Consider the following 16,482-nt stretch of genomic DNA (forward strand, 5'->3'; position numbering starts at 1 on the left):
TGTAATAATTAAAAGACTGGTTAAGAGTTCCACCTCAGAAGAAAAATGCACTCTTGAGGCCTCTTACCTTAAAAGCATTTACTTCTGCATGGGGTGGCTTAATCTATCTGCCCTAACCTCCTTGTCTAGTAAGTCTGAACACTGCCAAACATGCTGGTTCCAAATTGACCCTGCATTTACAATTACCTGATGGGTAGAATGCTATTTTCCTGTCTTATTTTCATAGTGCATGATGTAAATGTACACGAGTGGTTGTCTGTGTGTGTGCCTGTGTGCCTGCCCCTGGCGTCTTTGCAGCCCGCTTGCTTTATAAGCAGAGGCTTGCCTGATTGTACTGACTCTGTGCGTCTACCTGCTTGCTTTTCCGTGCTGTTTTCATAATACCTTTGAATCTGCTGGCCTGTTTTGTCAGGATGAAAATGATCTCTAGAAGATAATATTTCAAGGGAACGGGCAGTTGCATGCATCCCCACTGAGAGGAGGATAACCTGTGAGAATCAGAAAATCTGACAGGGGAGGAATCTGTTTTGAATATGCCAGCAACAAAAAGCTCTGAGCAGAGCTTGCAATTTATTAGAATCTAGTTAGTTATATCACCAGGTAACTTCATTAAAATCTATCTTTAATGGTAGCTCTGCTTATGAAAAGACTTTTTTCTTAAAAAAAGGTATTGGCAGAAAAACCACTCATGTAATACAAATAATTTATTCAGCGTACGGTTTCTCTTAATGCTGATCAATGGAGCACGTTCTTCTGCTACTTCTTGTTTGTGCTTGCACTGTTAGATATTTAAAAGGCTAGAGCATATATACTGTATTGATCAGGGGGAAGGGGAAGTGTTTGTTATAAATCTAGTTAGGAATCTGTAGTACCTGTTAGTTTGAATTTGGTGGAAACAAATTAAAGAAAAACTAAATGTGCTTAGATGCTTTCAAAGCTCTAGAATGATAATATTTTTGGTTTGCTATACCTATGTTTTAAATGACAGATTCTAAAGGACTGTGTGACACTGCTGTATTCCTAAATAAAGCACATACCCACTGGTGGCAGCTTAGCAATCTGCAGCATTTAGATACTGGTATTTTTGGAGGTTGCTAGCTGCAGCCCGTAACTATACCTCAGCCATTTAGCTACTGAAGCCGTCCTTTCCACCCGTAGGTTCAGATGATTCCCTGGAAGGTCTGAGATTTATCAGATTTTTCTGATGGCAGGCCTCATAAGTCAGATTGAAAGATCTCAAATAGCACATGAGTCAAAGCATCAACAGCTTTAAAATGTCACAAGTGGGACAGCTGGTCTTGCTAAGGGAAGGGGTGGTAACTCTGGGACAAGTGTTGTCTTAAAATGAGCAGAAAGGGTCAGATTTAATAAAAAAATAAATAAAAACACTTAAGGGTATTATGAAATAAACTCTGAGTTTGCTGGCTTTGAACATTACAGTATTCAAATTTTATTAACTTATTAATTGCTTTTACAGATTTTATGCAACTGAAAATCTGGTAGGCGTGCTTATTTGTCTTAGGTTGCATGAAGGAACAAAAATTAAGCATAGCATCTAATATCGTTAATGACAAATTGCATTTATTCTCAACCTGACTGTTAAATGCATGCGCTTGGAGAATCGAAGTGCAATTTTGCATTTAGCTTGTGTCTGCTTATGCTACTTCATGTGGCAAACACAGCATTTTATTGGGCTATGCTCTATTTCTAATGAAATGTTTTGATGCCCTGCAATTTGTAAGCTATACTAGCTGTTAGAGAGGGCATGTAGTGCGAGCCCCTTCTTATCCTGTGCATTATGAAATCTGATATACAGACTTACTAGTGGCAAGAGATAAAAAGAGCAAACAGATCAAACGGTCCCCAACTAAGAAGTGACCTTAACAGCATATTGGCAACCATCATTAAGGACTTGGAGACCCACATGGATTAGTTCTGGAGCCCTTTGTATCTCAGATTTCTGAGCTGTAGGTTGATCTGTAAACCATTCTGAAAATTTCACGCTTTTGATGGCAATGATGAATTGGTGGCCTTAATTTTCTGAAAAAGCATTGCTTGATCAAGATGGAAAAAAGCATGATTATTTTAGTCATATAATAAAGCTGTTAAAAAGTATGAATTTTGTTATTAGAGGGGGAAGAAATGGATAGAGACTTCCTATTCACTTGTTCCAGAGATGTTTATAACATGTCCAGATTTACTGTTGCTGGATCGTTGTGTAAAGAGAGGTGTGGTTTTTTTTTTCAGGAAAGTGAAAATTAAGCATCTAGAAATGTTCTGTATCTTTAGATGTTTTTCACTTCCCATTTTACTACCTCTTTTTGTGTTCTTACAAAATTGTGGTTCTTTAAAAACAGTGTTTACCAGTTGTTCTTATTAGTAACTCTAGTAAAGAAAAACAACAAAAAGGTGGAATTGGCAAGGGAAGAGCACTGCTCTGGGTGCATGCCAGAAATTATTCTCTCTACTTGTATAGTTGCAGCTCTATTCAGAAGCCAGCGTGGCTCTCTTGCAACTGAATAACCCTAAGGGTTTCCAAGAACTGAGCAAGCAAGCAAAGAAGAACATGACTATAGATGGAAAAGAACTGACGCTTAATGCTGCTTATTTACTGTGGGACCTCAGCTCTGTTAGTCAGGTAAGTAAATTCTGTTACAGCATGTAGAGGTTGTAGTATTTAAAAATGGCAAGTAGAGGCTAATGAGTCAATGACAAGGAACATGGGATTTTTTCCAGAAGCATGGAAGCGTTAAGAATCTAGTATTTATTATGTTGTTAAAAAACATCACAGGAACACTGTCCAATTTTGAAATCAAGGAGGAAGAAGGATCAGAGTGACATTTAATTGAAATTAATTTTTGTGTTTTCAACTAAGTGAAAAATTTTGCCTTCTGCACATGTTCTGATAAAATCGTGTGCGGTTGACTCCTGAAAGGCTTAACTGAATCTGACACTGGAAGATAAGCAGGCATCTTGCGTGGGGGAGACAGAGGGCTTTATTAACAAATGTGATTATCTCCTTTCCGATATGTGTCTTAGACAATTTTTGCTTTGCAGCATCATGTATGCTGAGCAAATGCTAATTACTTCTCTTCTAGAAATTCTGTAGACCTGAAATACAGATGTCTGTATGGAAAAGAGGTTTATTTTGAATGCTTTTGATACAAACAAGGATGTTTGGTTTAGCAAAAGGAAATACAATAACAAGTTGTCTGTTTCAAGATAAGATGTTCTGAAGTTGTTTTTTTTCTCCTGCTAGAATTTAATTTTACAGTAAACGTCAAGTGGCATGGGTAAAGTAAATGTGCCCTCTCCAGTAAAGCTTGCAGTGTCTCTTTGTGTTCTGTGAACCTGGCTTTTGGGAACTTTTCTTTGTTAATACAAGCACTGAACTCAAACTTCATACTTCCCCATGTGGAAATTATGCATTCTTTTGTAAATGGGTAACTAGCTAACAGATACTGGTGTTGCTGAAATGTTTTCAGTTGTTATGTTTTTGAGAATGTGTAAGCTGTGTTATTGTACATGTTAGAAAAGAAGGAGACTTAGATACAGTGTGCGCAATATGCAGTGAAAATGGTAATTGTTAAATGTTCAAATTTTTCTTGAGTTTCCGGTTTCAGTTGGGTGTACTTCTTTTAGAAATGTTCCTTTTAAGCAATTTTAATTGTTGTTTTTTGAAGAGGTATTTAAGTTCTATTAAATGGGAAAAGAAACCTGTTGCAGTGTCATGTAACCTGATTTTTTTTTTTTTACTTACCTGAAGAGCTTCTAATTACAAAGTTGTCTTTTTAACAAAAAAACTTGTGGAAATATTTAGCTATTTGATCGTGAATATTAGGCTCAGTTTTGTTAATTTTCTCCTGCTCAAGTTCTTTAAAATGAAAGAGCAGGGGCTAATTGGAGAGCTGCTACATCATGACACTTGCAGTGTATCTATATCAGGTGACATTTATATATGGCTTATGATGCAATGTACTTGCAAGGCTCTGCCTCTTAAAGCTGGATTTCTGAAAGGCAATGTTACAAATTTGAAATGCAACTTGGGTTTTGGTCAAGATCAGGAAATAATTGAGACTAATAATCCAGGAAAACAGGAGGGTGTGTTTTATCTGTAGCTCTTTCTTCAAGAGCTGGGATCGTACAAGGTGCTGTCATCTCACATTGTGGTCAGCAGACAACCTAATGCTACCAGGTGGTCAGCTATTGATGTCAGAAGATTGTATTGTTCACCTTGATAATTCAGAAGAATGTGATCCTTTAGAAGAATAATGGTACCTGATCAATGTACTTGTTCTTTTTGAGTATCTCAAATGCTTATGCACCTCTGTGCTAAAGCACACTGTTATCTAGCTGGATCAGAACTTGAATATATATTTAAAAATTACAAAAAAATTTTTTTCTCTTTATAGTCTAAACAAGATGAAGATATTTCTGCCAGCCGTTTTGAAGATAACGAAGAGCTGAGATACTCATTACGATCAATAGAGAGGCATGCCCCTTGGGTACGACATATTTTCATCGTCACTAATGGGCAGATTCCTTCCTGGCTTAACCTGGATAATCCTCGGATAACCATAGTGACGCATCAGGTAAAAGCCTAACAAAAAACCCTATGAAAAACCTGAAACAACCATACCAGCAGGAGAGTGCCACTAGTAGAGATTTTGTGTTTATTTTGAAATGTAGTTATTCCCCTTCATCTAAAGGTTACATTTATTTGGAAGGTAGAAGTGACCACCCCTTCCCCCTGTCTCATGCATGGTTTTATTAAGCCCCAATATGTTTTTATATTTTGGCTAAGCAGATAGCTGAATATATATCAAGCTTTCATTTAGTCCACTTTTTTTAAATACTGAGGCTTCAGCTAACATATACTCATGCCTAATTTCATTATAAAGTCTATTTGTAAAAAACCTAGGGAGAAGAAAACCTAATCTGCATCCATAAACAGTCTCTCAGGGCTAGTAATAACCTAATAAGCTTGTGTTGAGACAAGATGGATTACAATTACTGGAACTAGGAAGGTGGTTGCCAAAAAAGTAGCTGTGCATTCTAAAAGGCTTATTTAAAAAGAGAAAGGGAATCCTTCAAGCTTCCTGAGTAAGTGAAACAAAAATACTTCAGTAGGTGCTTATTACAAATTTGGGAGCAATTTTGGCATCTGGACATGTGGTAGGAGCCCTGAGCAATCTGAGTGGTAACAAGATACTAATGCAACTTCTGTTGCTGCTGCCTGTGAAGTTACTTGAAAGAGATAGAAAAATCCCGACTTTTTGAGTGCTTGAACAGGTTCAACTTGCTTTAGATTTTGTGCAGCCTGTAGTGCATGAGAAGTATAAAAGTGTCCACTGGGCCTGATCCAGTACCCAGTGAGAGAGAAGTTTCTGTCTTTGCATTGAACCAGGTGCAGTTTCTTAGTTAAGCAACAGACTTGAAAATGGTTTTGTGTGGGGAAAATGAGATAGCAAAGTTTGGGGTTTTTTCCTAAAATATTTTCACTTTTTTTTTTTGTCATTCATGTGTCGTGTTGGTCTTGATGAAACTTTTTTAAGTAGATAAGTATCAAATATATCTGTTGTGCCTGACCTTTTATGGTTTGTGTTTGTTTTATTTTATTAATTCATTTTTGCCTTCTGAAACTATTTTGGGTTGTTGGGGCTTTTTATTTTAGGAGATATTTCAGAATGTGAGTCACTTGCCTACCTTCAGTTCACCAGCTATTGAAAGTCACATTCATCGTATCAGTGGCCTCTCTCAGAAGTTTATCTATCTCAATGATGATGTTATGTTTGGGAAGGATGTTTGGCCTGATGATTTTTACAGTCACTCTAAAGGTCAAAAGGTAAGCCATTCTGAAAGGATTTTTTTACCAGAAGTAGGTGTAAAACTTTTCTATGCTAATATGATGAAAATCAAAAAAACAGCGCTTTGAAAGGAAGGGCAAATATAAAAATAATAAAATTTGCCTTCACTCCCCCTTTTACCTCTAAAGGTTCATTATTCTTAACCAGACAATTTTTTGCAAAGGTGCAGGATGGGGAGAGCTCTGTCTTTTTTTGCATGTGTGCTGTGTTGATATTTGGGTTGCAGAATTACTTTTGTTCATATTCACTCACAGGTCTCTGGTAGTATAATGGTTCATCTGTCAGGCTTTATGCTTTGGTTTATCAGTGTTCTCTTAATTCATCCACTTTCTGTTGGAGCACTGGTAAGACTGATGTGATGTTTGGCAGCTGTCAGTCTTCCCTCCCTTGTGAATTTTTTTTTGTTTTGTGGGAAAAGTTCAAAACAAAACAGAATCAATTCTTTCATGGGAACACTGAGGTCAGATGACATTAAAGCTGGTATAATATTTAAATTTACCGTTAGTTACCTCTGTTTCAGACACCTGTAATATCTTTGCCCAATCTGTATATAATCATAAATATAATTATTTACTAAAAGATATACTATTGGATATTTATGAGGATCAAGTAATTTAGTCTTTCAGCAAACCTGTTATCAACCACTGGGATTGAGCAAGGAAAGCAGAATGAGCGAACATTGGCGGTTGTCATGCATAAAGACTGGTTGCCAGCAGAGTTTTGTCTGTGAACTTTATCTACAAGAGCGACTCGGAGGAAAAAATTAAGATTTACATTTGTTATTTATATTAAACCAGTAAGTAGAAAAGACACTAGAGACCACTGAATTAAAGACTTCATGCAGGCAGATGTGCACACTTGTGTACACACAGGGAGGGGTTGTACAAAATTAGTTTAAGGTGCCCTAAAATTACTCTTTCTTTACTTGAGGATGTTACGAGGCTTTTTGTTGTTTTAAAGTTGTTTTCATGCATTTCTGTTGTTCTTCAGTTATTCTTCTCAGTTACAACCATAAAGTCAGCTTAGGTGCAATGTGGTTTGTGATCAGTAGATGTTTCAGTAGGAAATGTGCTGCTAGAATCTTGAAACTATAAGACTGAAAGGAAAATGTGTGTGGTTTTTAATGCCTCCCCAGTTGAAAATACACCCCCACACTACTTTATCTTGGCAATTCTTAGAATTATTTAAGTCATAGAGGATCAGATGCTTCAGGGATTATGTTCAACATGTGCTGCTTATCTCATGATGTTTAGTAATGAAGGAACATTTTGAGTCAAGAAAACAAGTCAACTGCAGAGCAATTTCAGAGTTTAAGTTCCCCCTTCTTATCTGATAAAAGACAAAATATTTATTTTCATTAGAATATGGTTTGTGGAAATGGATTTGGGAAATCCTGCTTTCTGTTTTTGGCTGTTACTGCCTTACTCTATGGCCTTGGGAATTCTTCAGTTCTTCCTTCTGTTTGAAAGGGATAACGTTAACTTCACAGGAGGTAGGGTTTAAATGTTCTTTGTAAAGCTTTGTGAATGCTTAAGGCACTATATGTAGGGAAGTATTATTTTAAGTCTCTATATTCCAGGAAACAAGCTGAGTTGACCTGTTTGCCAGCCCTTGTCTCAGACTGTAATGTTGTTCCAGGTTTACTTGACTTGGCCTGTGCCAAACTGTGCTGAGGGTTGTCCGGGCTCATGGATTAAAGATGGTTACTGTGATAAAGCCTGTAATAATTCAGCATGTGATTGGGATGGAGGCGATTGCATTGGTAAGACAGCAATGTTAAATCAGAAAAAGTGAACTGTTTTGTTTTGGTTATTTTTCCTAAGAATAATTCCATAATTCATCATTCTCCTGCAACTGCAAAATTTGCCTCCTTTAATAATAAAGAGTTGTCTTACATATTATAAACCTTGTTTCCTGCAAACTACAGATCTCTATGGAAAATGACAACAAATAGTAGAGCACAGGAAAATTTTCCTTTGTGTACCAAATTTGACTAGTGAAAGGAAAGTTTTTGATATTCAAATTATTATTATGTATCATTGTGTAGTATATAGAAAAGATTATATATTATTTGGACTCAAAATCCAAATAATAACAGGACTGTGAAGCTGCACCATTAGTTCCTAGATCAAATTTTCAGGACTGCAGGCTAGGAAAATGAAGTGGTGCTTCTGGATTGAGGAAGTGATACCACTCTAGGGGGACTGTAAAATCAAGCCTGCAAGTGTGAGAAGAACTAAGTCAGTTTTCTGCCTGCCTTTTGGAAGCGAAGACAAAACATGTTGGAGTTTTTGTTGCAATTTAAGTTGGTTCCTAAACTCGTACAGTGAGTTTATGTACACTGTAGATTTCACACTAACTCACAGTGGTCTAGTTAGTATTTGCCCAATTTTAATTACATTGGTGATAAATAAAATTGTTGACTCTTTGGTCTAGCTTAACGCTATGGCTTAAAACGCGCCTTTCCTCAGAAATAAGGATTTCAAATCACTGGGGTTTTCTGTTTTTCTTTTCTCTCTGTGTAGGTAACAGTGGGGGTAGTCGCTATGTTGCTGGTGGAGGTGTGGTTGGAGGTATTGGGAATGGACCACCATGGCAATTTGGAGCAGGAATAAGTGGTGTTTCATACTGTAACCAAGGCTGTGCTAATTCCTGGCTAGCAGACAAATTCTGTGATCAGGCCTGCAATGTCCTCTCCTGTGGATTTGATGCTGGTGACTGTGGCCAGGGTATGTAAAGCACATTGCTGATAAACTTTCTGTAGGATTCTCTTGAATTGCCTCATTGTTTTGTTTCATCATTACTCTCAGGTTGGGCTAATGTGCCTTGTACAGCAGGGATGTCCAACTCATTTTCACTGGGGGCTACATCAGCCTTGTGGTTGCCTTCAGAGGGCCAAATGTAATTTTAGGACTGTATAAATGTAGAAGGAAGTGAAAAAGAGTTGGACACCCCTGCTGCACAAAGTCATGGGAAAGAGCTGCTAGCAGCTGAAGAAGAAAGGTGCTTCTTGTATTTACTAGTCCAAACTTGAATCAACATTTTATTCTGCTTTATTTAATAAAACCATTTGACCAAGCATGGGTGGGTGCATGATGCATTATAGAGCAGCAAGAGGCTTACACTTTAAATGGAAAAATTATGTTTCAGCTATGCAGTCTTTACCCGAATAAGGACAGCTGACTTGATGGTGCTCATAGTGGTTTAAGAAGTGAAAGAACCAATCTGATGCTGACAGTGTGACCTCAAGCCTTGCTCTGGTCTCTTGCCAAAAGCTACTTTCAGTCACCTGTGAAGCTGTCTGAAGTTTATTTTGAAGTAGAAGACTAGAAGGAGTGAGTGAAATGATTGAGAGTGCTGTCTGGTATAGGCAGGGGAACAGAAATGGAAGAATTTGGCCTGTTTGGAAGAGTAAAGGCTCCGCTGCATCTCAGCTCAGACAAATGCATTACTGGCAGTTCTGTTGCTGGCAGCAAGGTTTTGTTCGTGTGAGAGTTTACAGGTAATACATCTTCTGCTGTGGGAGGGAGAACTTCAGTTCAGCCTATCTGATTTTGGAAGTCTCACTCAAATCAAGATGCAGTGGAGCAGTGAAATCCAACAGTTGTAATGTTAATCTGCTAAAATGTGGCAAAAACATAGTATGGGCATGTTACTTATGACTGATACATAATTTTAAGTAACATGATAATGAACCACTTAGGCTTTTCAGGTAGAGGCTGGAAGAGTGATAAATTATATTGGCTTTTACATTTACCACTGGAATGTCTTGCAGTCTTATATATCAGAGTATGTTCTAGTCATTCATTATTAAAGATAGGTGAACAAGAAACTGGAAGCTACAGGAAATGTTCTTTCACAAAGAACTCCCTGCTTACATAGTGAATCTAGTTGGGCATGATAAAATTTAAAAAGACTTAAAGAAAAGTGTTGCACTGCAAATTGGCAGAAATTTGTTTTGTTTCTTGTTATTTTTCAGATCACTTTGAGGAGATGTACAAGGTGACGCTTCAGCTTAATCAGACCTACTATGTTATTCCCAAAGGTGAATGTCTGCCCTACTTCAGCTTTAGCGAAATAGCCAAGAAGGTAACTGAGGGTTCGTATAGTGATAATCCAATTATCCGACATGCTTCAGTTGCTAACAAATGGAAGACTATCCACCTCATAATGCATAGTGGTATGAATGCAACTGTGATCTATTTTAACCTTACATTTCTAAATAAGAATGATGAAGAGTTTAAAATGCAGATAGCTGTCGAAGCTGATACTAGAGAGGAACCAAAACTGAACACAACTTCCATGCAAAAATCCAACTCTGATTTTAAAATGATAACTTCAATACCTGAAGCTGAAATGATATTTGAAGATATTCCTGAAGAAAAACGCTTTCCAAGAGTCCAGAGACGTCGAAATGACACAAAAGAAAATCTACATGAAGAGGTGATTATACCATCACTAAACGTGTCTCTCCTTCCTGAAGATGTTCAGCTAGCACTGAAGAACCTGGACTTAAAACTGCTCAATGGTGATATAACTCTGAAAGGCTTTAACCTGTCCAAGGCTGCTCTCCTGAGACCTTTCCAGTTCTTAACTACAGCAAAGAGTGTTACAGACCTGGAAATGAGGGGCGTGCATAATCATTCAGAAGATCAGAAGAACCATACCAGCTGGCAGAAGCCATTTAGGGTTGTAAGTGATAGCAAAATAAAAACAAGAAAAGCAAATGAAGAAATTCCTTCAAGGCTTACAGGAACAAAGGGGACTGTTGTGACAACAAACACAAATAAACCTATTTATAAAGTAAAGCCTAAATTCACACTTCCAGCCCAGAGCATGGGAAATAAAAATGAAACTCGAGAAAAAGTACTGAATGCGCTCATATTAAGGGAAACCCAGAAATCAAAACATACTGGGCATTTAGCTACTGGAGAGGACACACAGGGAGTGGAAGAAGGAAAAGGGCATGTGCAGGTGGACAGAAATGTAATGGAAGGACTAGTGGGAAGAAAATTACAGTCGTATGCTGGAAGTTACCAAGGCTTTTTGCCATGGGAGAAAAAGAAGTATTTCCAGGACCTTCTTGATGTGAGTATCTTAATGACATTGCTTATTGGAATAGTTGCATCTTTCTGCATTTAGTGGAATACTGTTAATATGATCTATCCATTTGGAATGTGTCTTGCTTTCGAGGCAAATACTGAGTTTTTTTGAAAGCTCCTTTTGACTTTACACATAACATTTTATTTGTTTATGATCTAGGCCTCTGTTAGCTAGGTGGCAAAAGCTGAACAGCCATTTCTGTTCCCTTTCTACTGCTTTTTTTATGTCAGATTCACTTTTTATTCGTTGTATGTTAGCACAGTGCTATTGTTCACATGTAGTACTACAACAGAAAGCTTAAATTTTGTTTTGATTGCATTTATGCAGGTATGGATCTAGTTTATTAGAAAAACATGTACAAAATATGTATAATGGTAAGTACTTGGGTTCTAGAAGTTAAACTGAAAATCTACCAACAAAACTGAATATCTAGACCACGTCAAGAAAATGTGTAGGAAGCTTCCTGTGCTTCCAGGCAAAGCATTTTGTCAGTTTTGAAAACCTCTATTCCTGGGGTTTCAAACTCATTTTCACCAGGGGCCACTTCAGCCTTGTGGGTGCCTTCAAAGGGCTGAACATAATTTTAAGACTGTAGAAATGCAACTACTCCTACATTTATACAGTCCTAAAATTACTTTCAGCCCTTTGAAGGCAACCATGAGGCTGATGTGGCCCCCACTGAAAATGAGTTTGACACCCCTAGGCTAGGCTATGATGCCAAAGGAAGGTTTTTCTTTAAGTCAATGCAAGCAAGACGGCCTCTCTGTTCACCTGAGATTGGATTTTGTGTGAAGGATCTCTATATTCACAGGATTTCGTTTCATCAAATATGGATGAATAATCAGCAAAAAAAAAAAGGCAATGTTAGAAATAAATCTGATAGCAAACAGGGACTTTGTGTGTGTGTGTGTGTGAGGAAGGTGTCAGAGCACAAAAACTAAGGAAGTTTTTTATAGACTAGTTTTCCTCAACGCATGAAAATTTTAAGGAAGAGATTACCTTTAATCTTCCATTTTAAAAGGACGAGCTAGGGAATATGAAGAAGAGTATCCAAAATTTCTCTTCCCATTTTCAGATATTGGAAATAGTTGGCACCTGACTGAAATGTAATTTTCCATGTGTGTTTAATGTTTTGGGTCTTTTTTGGTAATGTAGCCTTGATTTATGTCCTGATGTTTAGGAGGAAAAGTCATTACTCAAACAAATGTCATACTTCACTGATGGTAAACATTTTGGGAGGCAGCTGAAAGATACATTTGCCGATTCTCTTCGATATGTTAATAAGCTTTTAAACAGCAAATTTGGATTTACATCTCGGAAAGTCCCTGCTCATATGCCTCACATGATTGACCGCACTGTTATGCAAGAGCTACAGGATATGTGAGTACGTCTTTGGAATAATGTAAAACTGTAGTGGGTTCTACATTTCTGTTAATGTTTGCTATAGCTACTTCCAGTGTGTTGGTTGCTACTCATTAAAATTGTATTTTGCAAAGGGAGACAGGGAATTTATGACAACATGATAGTTGTGCTAAAATAAGGAGACCTTAGAGGACCTTTTTAAAGTTCCAGATGATAATTCATTTTTAGGTAGTGAATGTTTAAGAAACTGGAGTACTTAAATTAGTTTACATTCTTACACAGGTTTCCTGAGGAGTTTGACAAGACATCATTTCACAAAGTGCGGCACTCAGAAGATATGCAGTTTGCTTTTTCGTATTTCTACTATCTTATGAGTGCAGTCCAGCCTCTGAACATTTCTCAGATCTTCAGTGAGGTTGATACGGACCAGTCAGGCATTTTGTCTGACCGAGAGATTCGCACGCTGGCCACGAGAATCCATGAACTACCATTGAGTTTGCAGGTACTCTTCCCTTACCAATAACTTTTAGAGTAACTGCAGTTTTAAAGTCCAAAACTGTTGAAGTAAAATGAGTCAAGTCTGTCTTTATCCATGTTTATAGCATCTGTAACATTTGACAATTTTTAAATTTTACCTGAAGAGTATAGCATATAACGTATTTATCATTGATATATGGAGTCAACTATTGAAATGAGTTCTAGCAACATTAGAAAAATGGCTCACCGGTGTCAAAATTCAAGAAAGCAGTTAGTATGAGGGTGTCAGAAAAGATGTTCGCTGGTAAAAGCCATTGTGTAGACTGGGATCCTGCTGTGCGTACTTCTGTTGTTGCACGCAGTAAAAGATGGTCCTTTCCCTGAGGAACGTGTGGCCTAAAGAAAGAAGTCAGAAAAACGGTAGCAAAGAAGTCATACTAGTAAATACTATGACCATATACAAGATTCATATTTCTGTGGTTCTGGAACCTGATAAACAAAGAGACCTGGTCTTTGTAGGACTTATGCTCCTAGAGACAGTAGAGAATGAAGTGTACTATTTGTGCTTTATGGAGAGGAATCAGCACAATCCAATAAAATAATTTGTTATTGAAATAGCACAGAAAATCATTGGCATAGCTGGAATGCAGCCCTGCTTTAGTGTGTTCCTGACCTGGACCTTAGTCAGAAAAACTTCTTCCAGTTCTTTCAGTTCACTTTTCTGTTTGTTTGCTTGATTTGGGATGCACTATGCCACTGCTGGTTTGGGAATTCTGTACAGTCCTGACATAATCAATAAAGGCGTGTTTTACATTTTTAGATGAAAATGACACTAAGTCATGCTTTATCTGATCTTAATTCAACTAGGCGCTGAGCATTTGCTTTAGGTGTATTGGGAGTCCCACTGACTTTGACTACTGAATTACCTTCTACTGAATATTAAGTCTTCTTTTTCCAACAGTAGCATGGAAATTTGTTACATAGATAATGCTAAATATATCTGTGCACCCATGATTTTTAGAATTATGTCAGTGAGAAAACAGGTTTATCTTTTTTTTTCTTCCCTTTGTTAGGATTTGACAAGTCTAGAACAAATGCTAATAAATTGCTCCAAAGTTCTTCCTGCCAACATCACTCAGATCCATGTCATTCCACCAACTCAGGAAGCCTATTATGATCCCAATCTGGTAAGAAATATTGGTCTGAAAAAATGCTTGGTTTCTTTCCTGAGCATGTTTTTACTATGCTTGAAAAGCTGGTATGATTTCTAGAAGGAAAGTATTTACAAAAATTTCTATTTGTGTGTACATGAATTGTTATAAAATGAAAAATTTACGAGCTACTTTATAACTTATAAAGCCATTAATTTCCTTCAAACACAGAGAAAAACTGAGCTTTAGAATGTTGTTATACATGGGATTTAAAAAGTCATCCTTGTTAAGAAAATTCACTGTTGTGAACAAAAAAGACAGTAAGCCAAATACCGCTCTGAGTAGAACTTTCTGATAATTCTTTATCTGAATTATAACTTGTGTCTTCAACACAAAACACAAGAAAACACCAAAGCATCAGCTGAATGTCTTTAGAATAATTCTTCCTAATATGAAGGCTTCAGACCAGCTCTGTTTAACATCCAAAGATGGGCTGACAGGAACCTCAGGAAGTTCAGCAAGGAGAAGTGCGAAGTCCTACACCTGGGGAAGAACAAACCCCTGTACCAGTAAATACTGGGGACCATCCTGCTGGGAAGCAACTTGGCAGCAAATGACCCAGGGGTCCTGTTGGACACCAAGTTGAACATGAGCCAGCAGTGTGCTCCCGCCACAAAGGTGGCTGATGGTCTCCTGAGCTGCATTAGACAAAGCGTTGCTGTCAGATTGAGGATGGTGATCCTTCCCATCTACTCAGCACTGCTGAGGCCACACCTGGAGTGCTGGGTCCAGCTCCAGACTTCTCAGTACAAGGGACATGTGAACATACTGGAGAGAGTCCAGTGAAGGACCATGAAGGTGATTAAGCAGCTGAAGCATTTGTCTTAGGATAAAAGGCTGAGAGAACTGGGGTTTTTCAGCCTAAAGAAGAGTAGTCTTAAGGGGGAATCACATCCATGTCTATAATGTCTGAAGGGAGGGCACAAAGAAGATGGAGCCAGGCTGTTTTTAGAGGTGCCCAGTGACAGGACCAGAGGCAATGGGCACAAACTGAAACACAGGAGGTTCCTTCTGAACTCCAGGAAACACTTTTTTACTGTGTGGGTGACCAAGCACTGATGCAGGTTGCCCATTTGTGGGCTGTGTCCATCCCTGGAGATATTCAGAAGCCATCTGGACATAGTCCTGAGCAACTGGCACCAGGTGGCCCTGCATGAGCAGGCATGTTGGACTAGATGAGCTCCTGCGGTCTCTTCCAACCTTAAAGTATCTGTGATTCGGTGAAAACTGAGGCCTTAGGACTAGATGTTTCTTAAGGATTTAAGTCCTTAATTTATATTTTAGTGGTTAAATTCTCATTAAAATCTGCTGGAATTTAGAATTTAGATCCAATACTAATACCAAAATTTATTTTACAGCGAGAATTTAATTCCTGCATCAACCTTTGTGTTAAAAAAAGAAAGTGTGCACATACTTTGCTAAATTGATGACCTGGTGGTTTATAACTTCAAACCAATACTGCATCGAAGCAAAAATTATTTTAATGAGTACAGATCATGACCTTTTGGATAGTGGAAGAGTAGTATTGATCCTCAACACATGCAGTTCATAGTACAGAGATCTACAGTGTGTGTGTAGATAAATGTATATGGGCATTGACTATTTTGTCTTCTTTTTCTTCTTTTCCCTCTGGACATCTATCCTGCCTTGTACTCTTATCAGGTTATGTTACAAGGTTTTAAAAATAGTTTTCCCCTAAGTCTGAATTCCATCAAAGTTTTATATAAAGCAATTCTGTCAGCCTGATTTGAAGAAATGGGAATGTGGATTTGAGAATCCTGCACAGTCTGGACATTACATCCAGTATAGCCTTACTTCATTTTGCCTCTTCATGACTCTCAATTCAGTTTGCAAAATTCTGTGAAGAACTTTGAATGCCATTAATATATTTTAAGATGGAGTTAAAAATAAGTTTCTGTGGTGGGGTTCAACATCAGATTAATTTTTTTTGAGAGTTAGTAAAATATTGCTAATCTAAGCAGTAATGACTAATGAACTTATCGGTCACTTCAAATAGTGAAAAAATAGTGCTTGTGTTTAGCACAGATGCCTAATTTATTTCTACCTCTGTTGTCTGCAACAGCTAAATTTCTTGCAGTGAGTCTGCTCCCATAGGAATATCCCTTGAGAATGAGGATTTTATTTCCCAGAATTGTTTCAACATAGATTGTGATAGAAGTAATGCCTTGTGTATCAGCTGTTCTGCAAAGTTTGCCTGGCCACTGTAACTGGTGACCTCTACCAGAGGAAAGTGAAAGACAGCTGTCAAATGAGCTACAATTTTTGAATATTTTAGTGAGGATAAAATGCTGAAGTTGCAATGTTTTTTGCCAAAAAATAATCTGTAGTTTTGTATAATATTTATATACATAGGAAATTGATGTTGTGCACCAGTATCATATCTTTGATTTTCCCCTCAACAGTTGGTCAAGAAACTATTGCTTTTCATTCCAGGAGAGTAA

General features: G+C 37.6%; 1 protein-coding gene across 2 annotated transcripts in view; it reads left to right on the forward strand.

The window, feature by feature from the left end:
• GNPTAB (N-acetylglucosamine-1-phosphate transferase subunits alpha and beta) overlaps positions 1–16,482 on the forward strand; it is a 47,873-nt gene that overhangs the window by 22,123 nt on the left and 9,268 nt on the right. For both annotated transcript variants that reach the window (XM_021284663.2, XM_013371977.3), the window contains exons 8-16: positions 2,477–2,638; positions 4,413–4,592; positions 5,675–5,845; positions 7,506–7,629; positions 8,393–8,596; positions 9,847–10,955; positions 12,151–12,350; positions 12,615–12,834; positions 13,883–13,996. In XM_021284663.2, the coding sequence (XP_021140338.2) occupies positions 2,477–2,638; positions 4,413–4,592; positions 5,675–5,845; positions 7,506–7,629; positions 8,393–8,596; positions 9,847–10,955; positions 12,151–12,350; positions 12,615–12,834; positions 13,883–13,996 (2,484 nt within the window). The remainder of the gene's footprint in view (positions 1–2,476; positions 2,639–4,412; positions 4,593–5,674; positions 5,846–7,505; positions 7,630–8,392; positions 8,597–9,846; positions 10,956–12,150; positions 12,351–12,614; positions 12,835–13,882; positions 13,997–16,482) is intronic.

The sequence above is a fragment of the Columba livia genome, chromosome 1, assembly GCF_036013475.1.
Source record: "Columba livia isolate bColLiv1 breed racing homer chromosome 1, bColLiv1.pat.W.v2, whole genome shotgun sequence".
In the NCBI taxonomy this organism is placed as follows: domain Eukaryota; kingdom Metazoa; phylum Chordata; class Aves; order Columbiformes; family Columbidae; genus Columba; species Columba livia.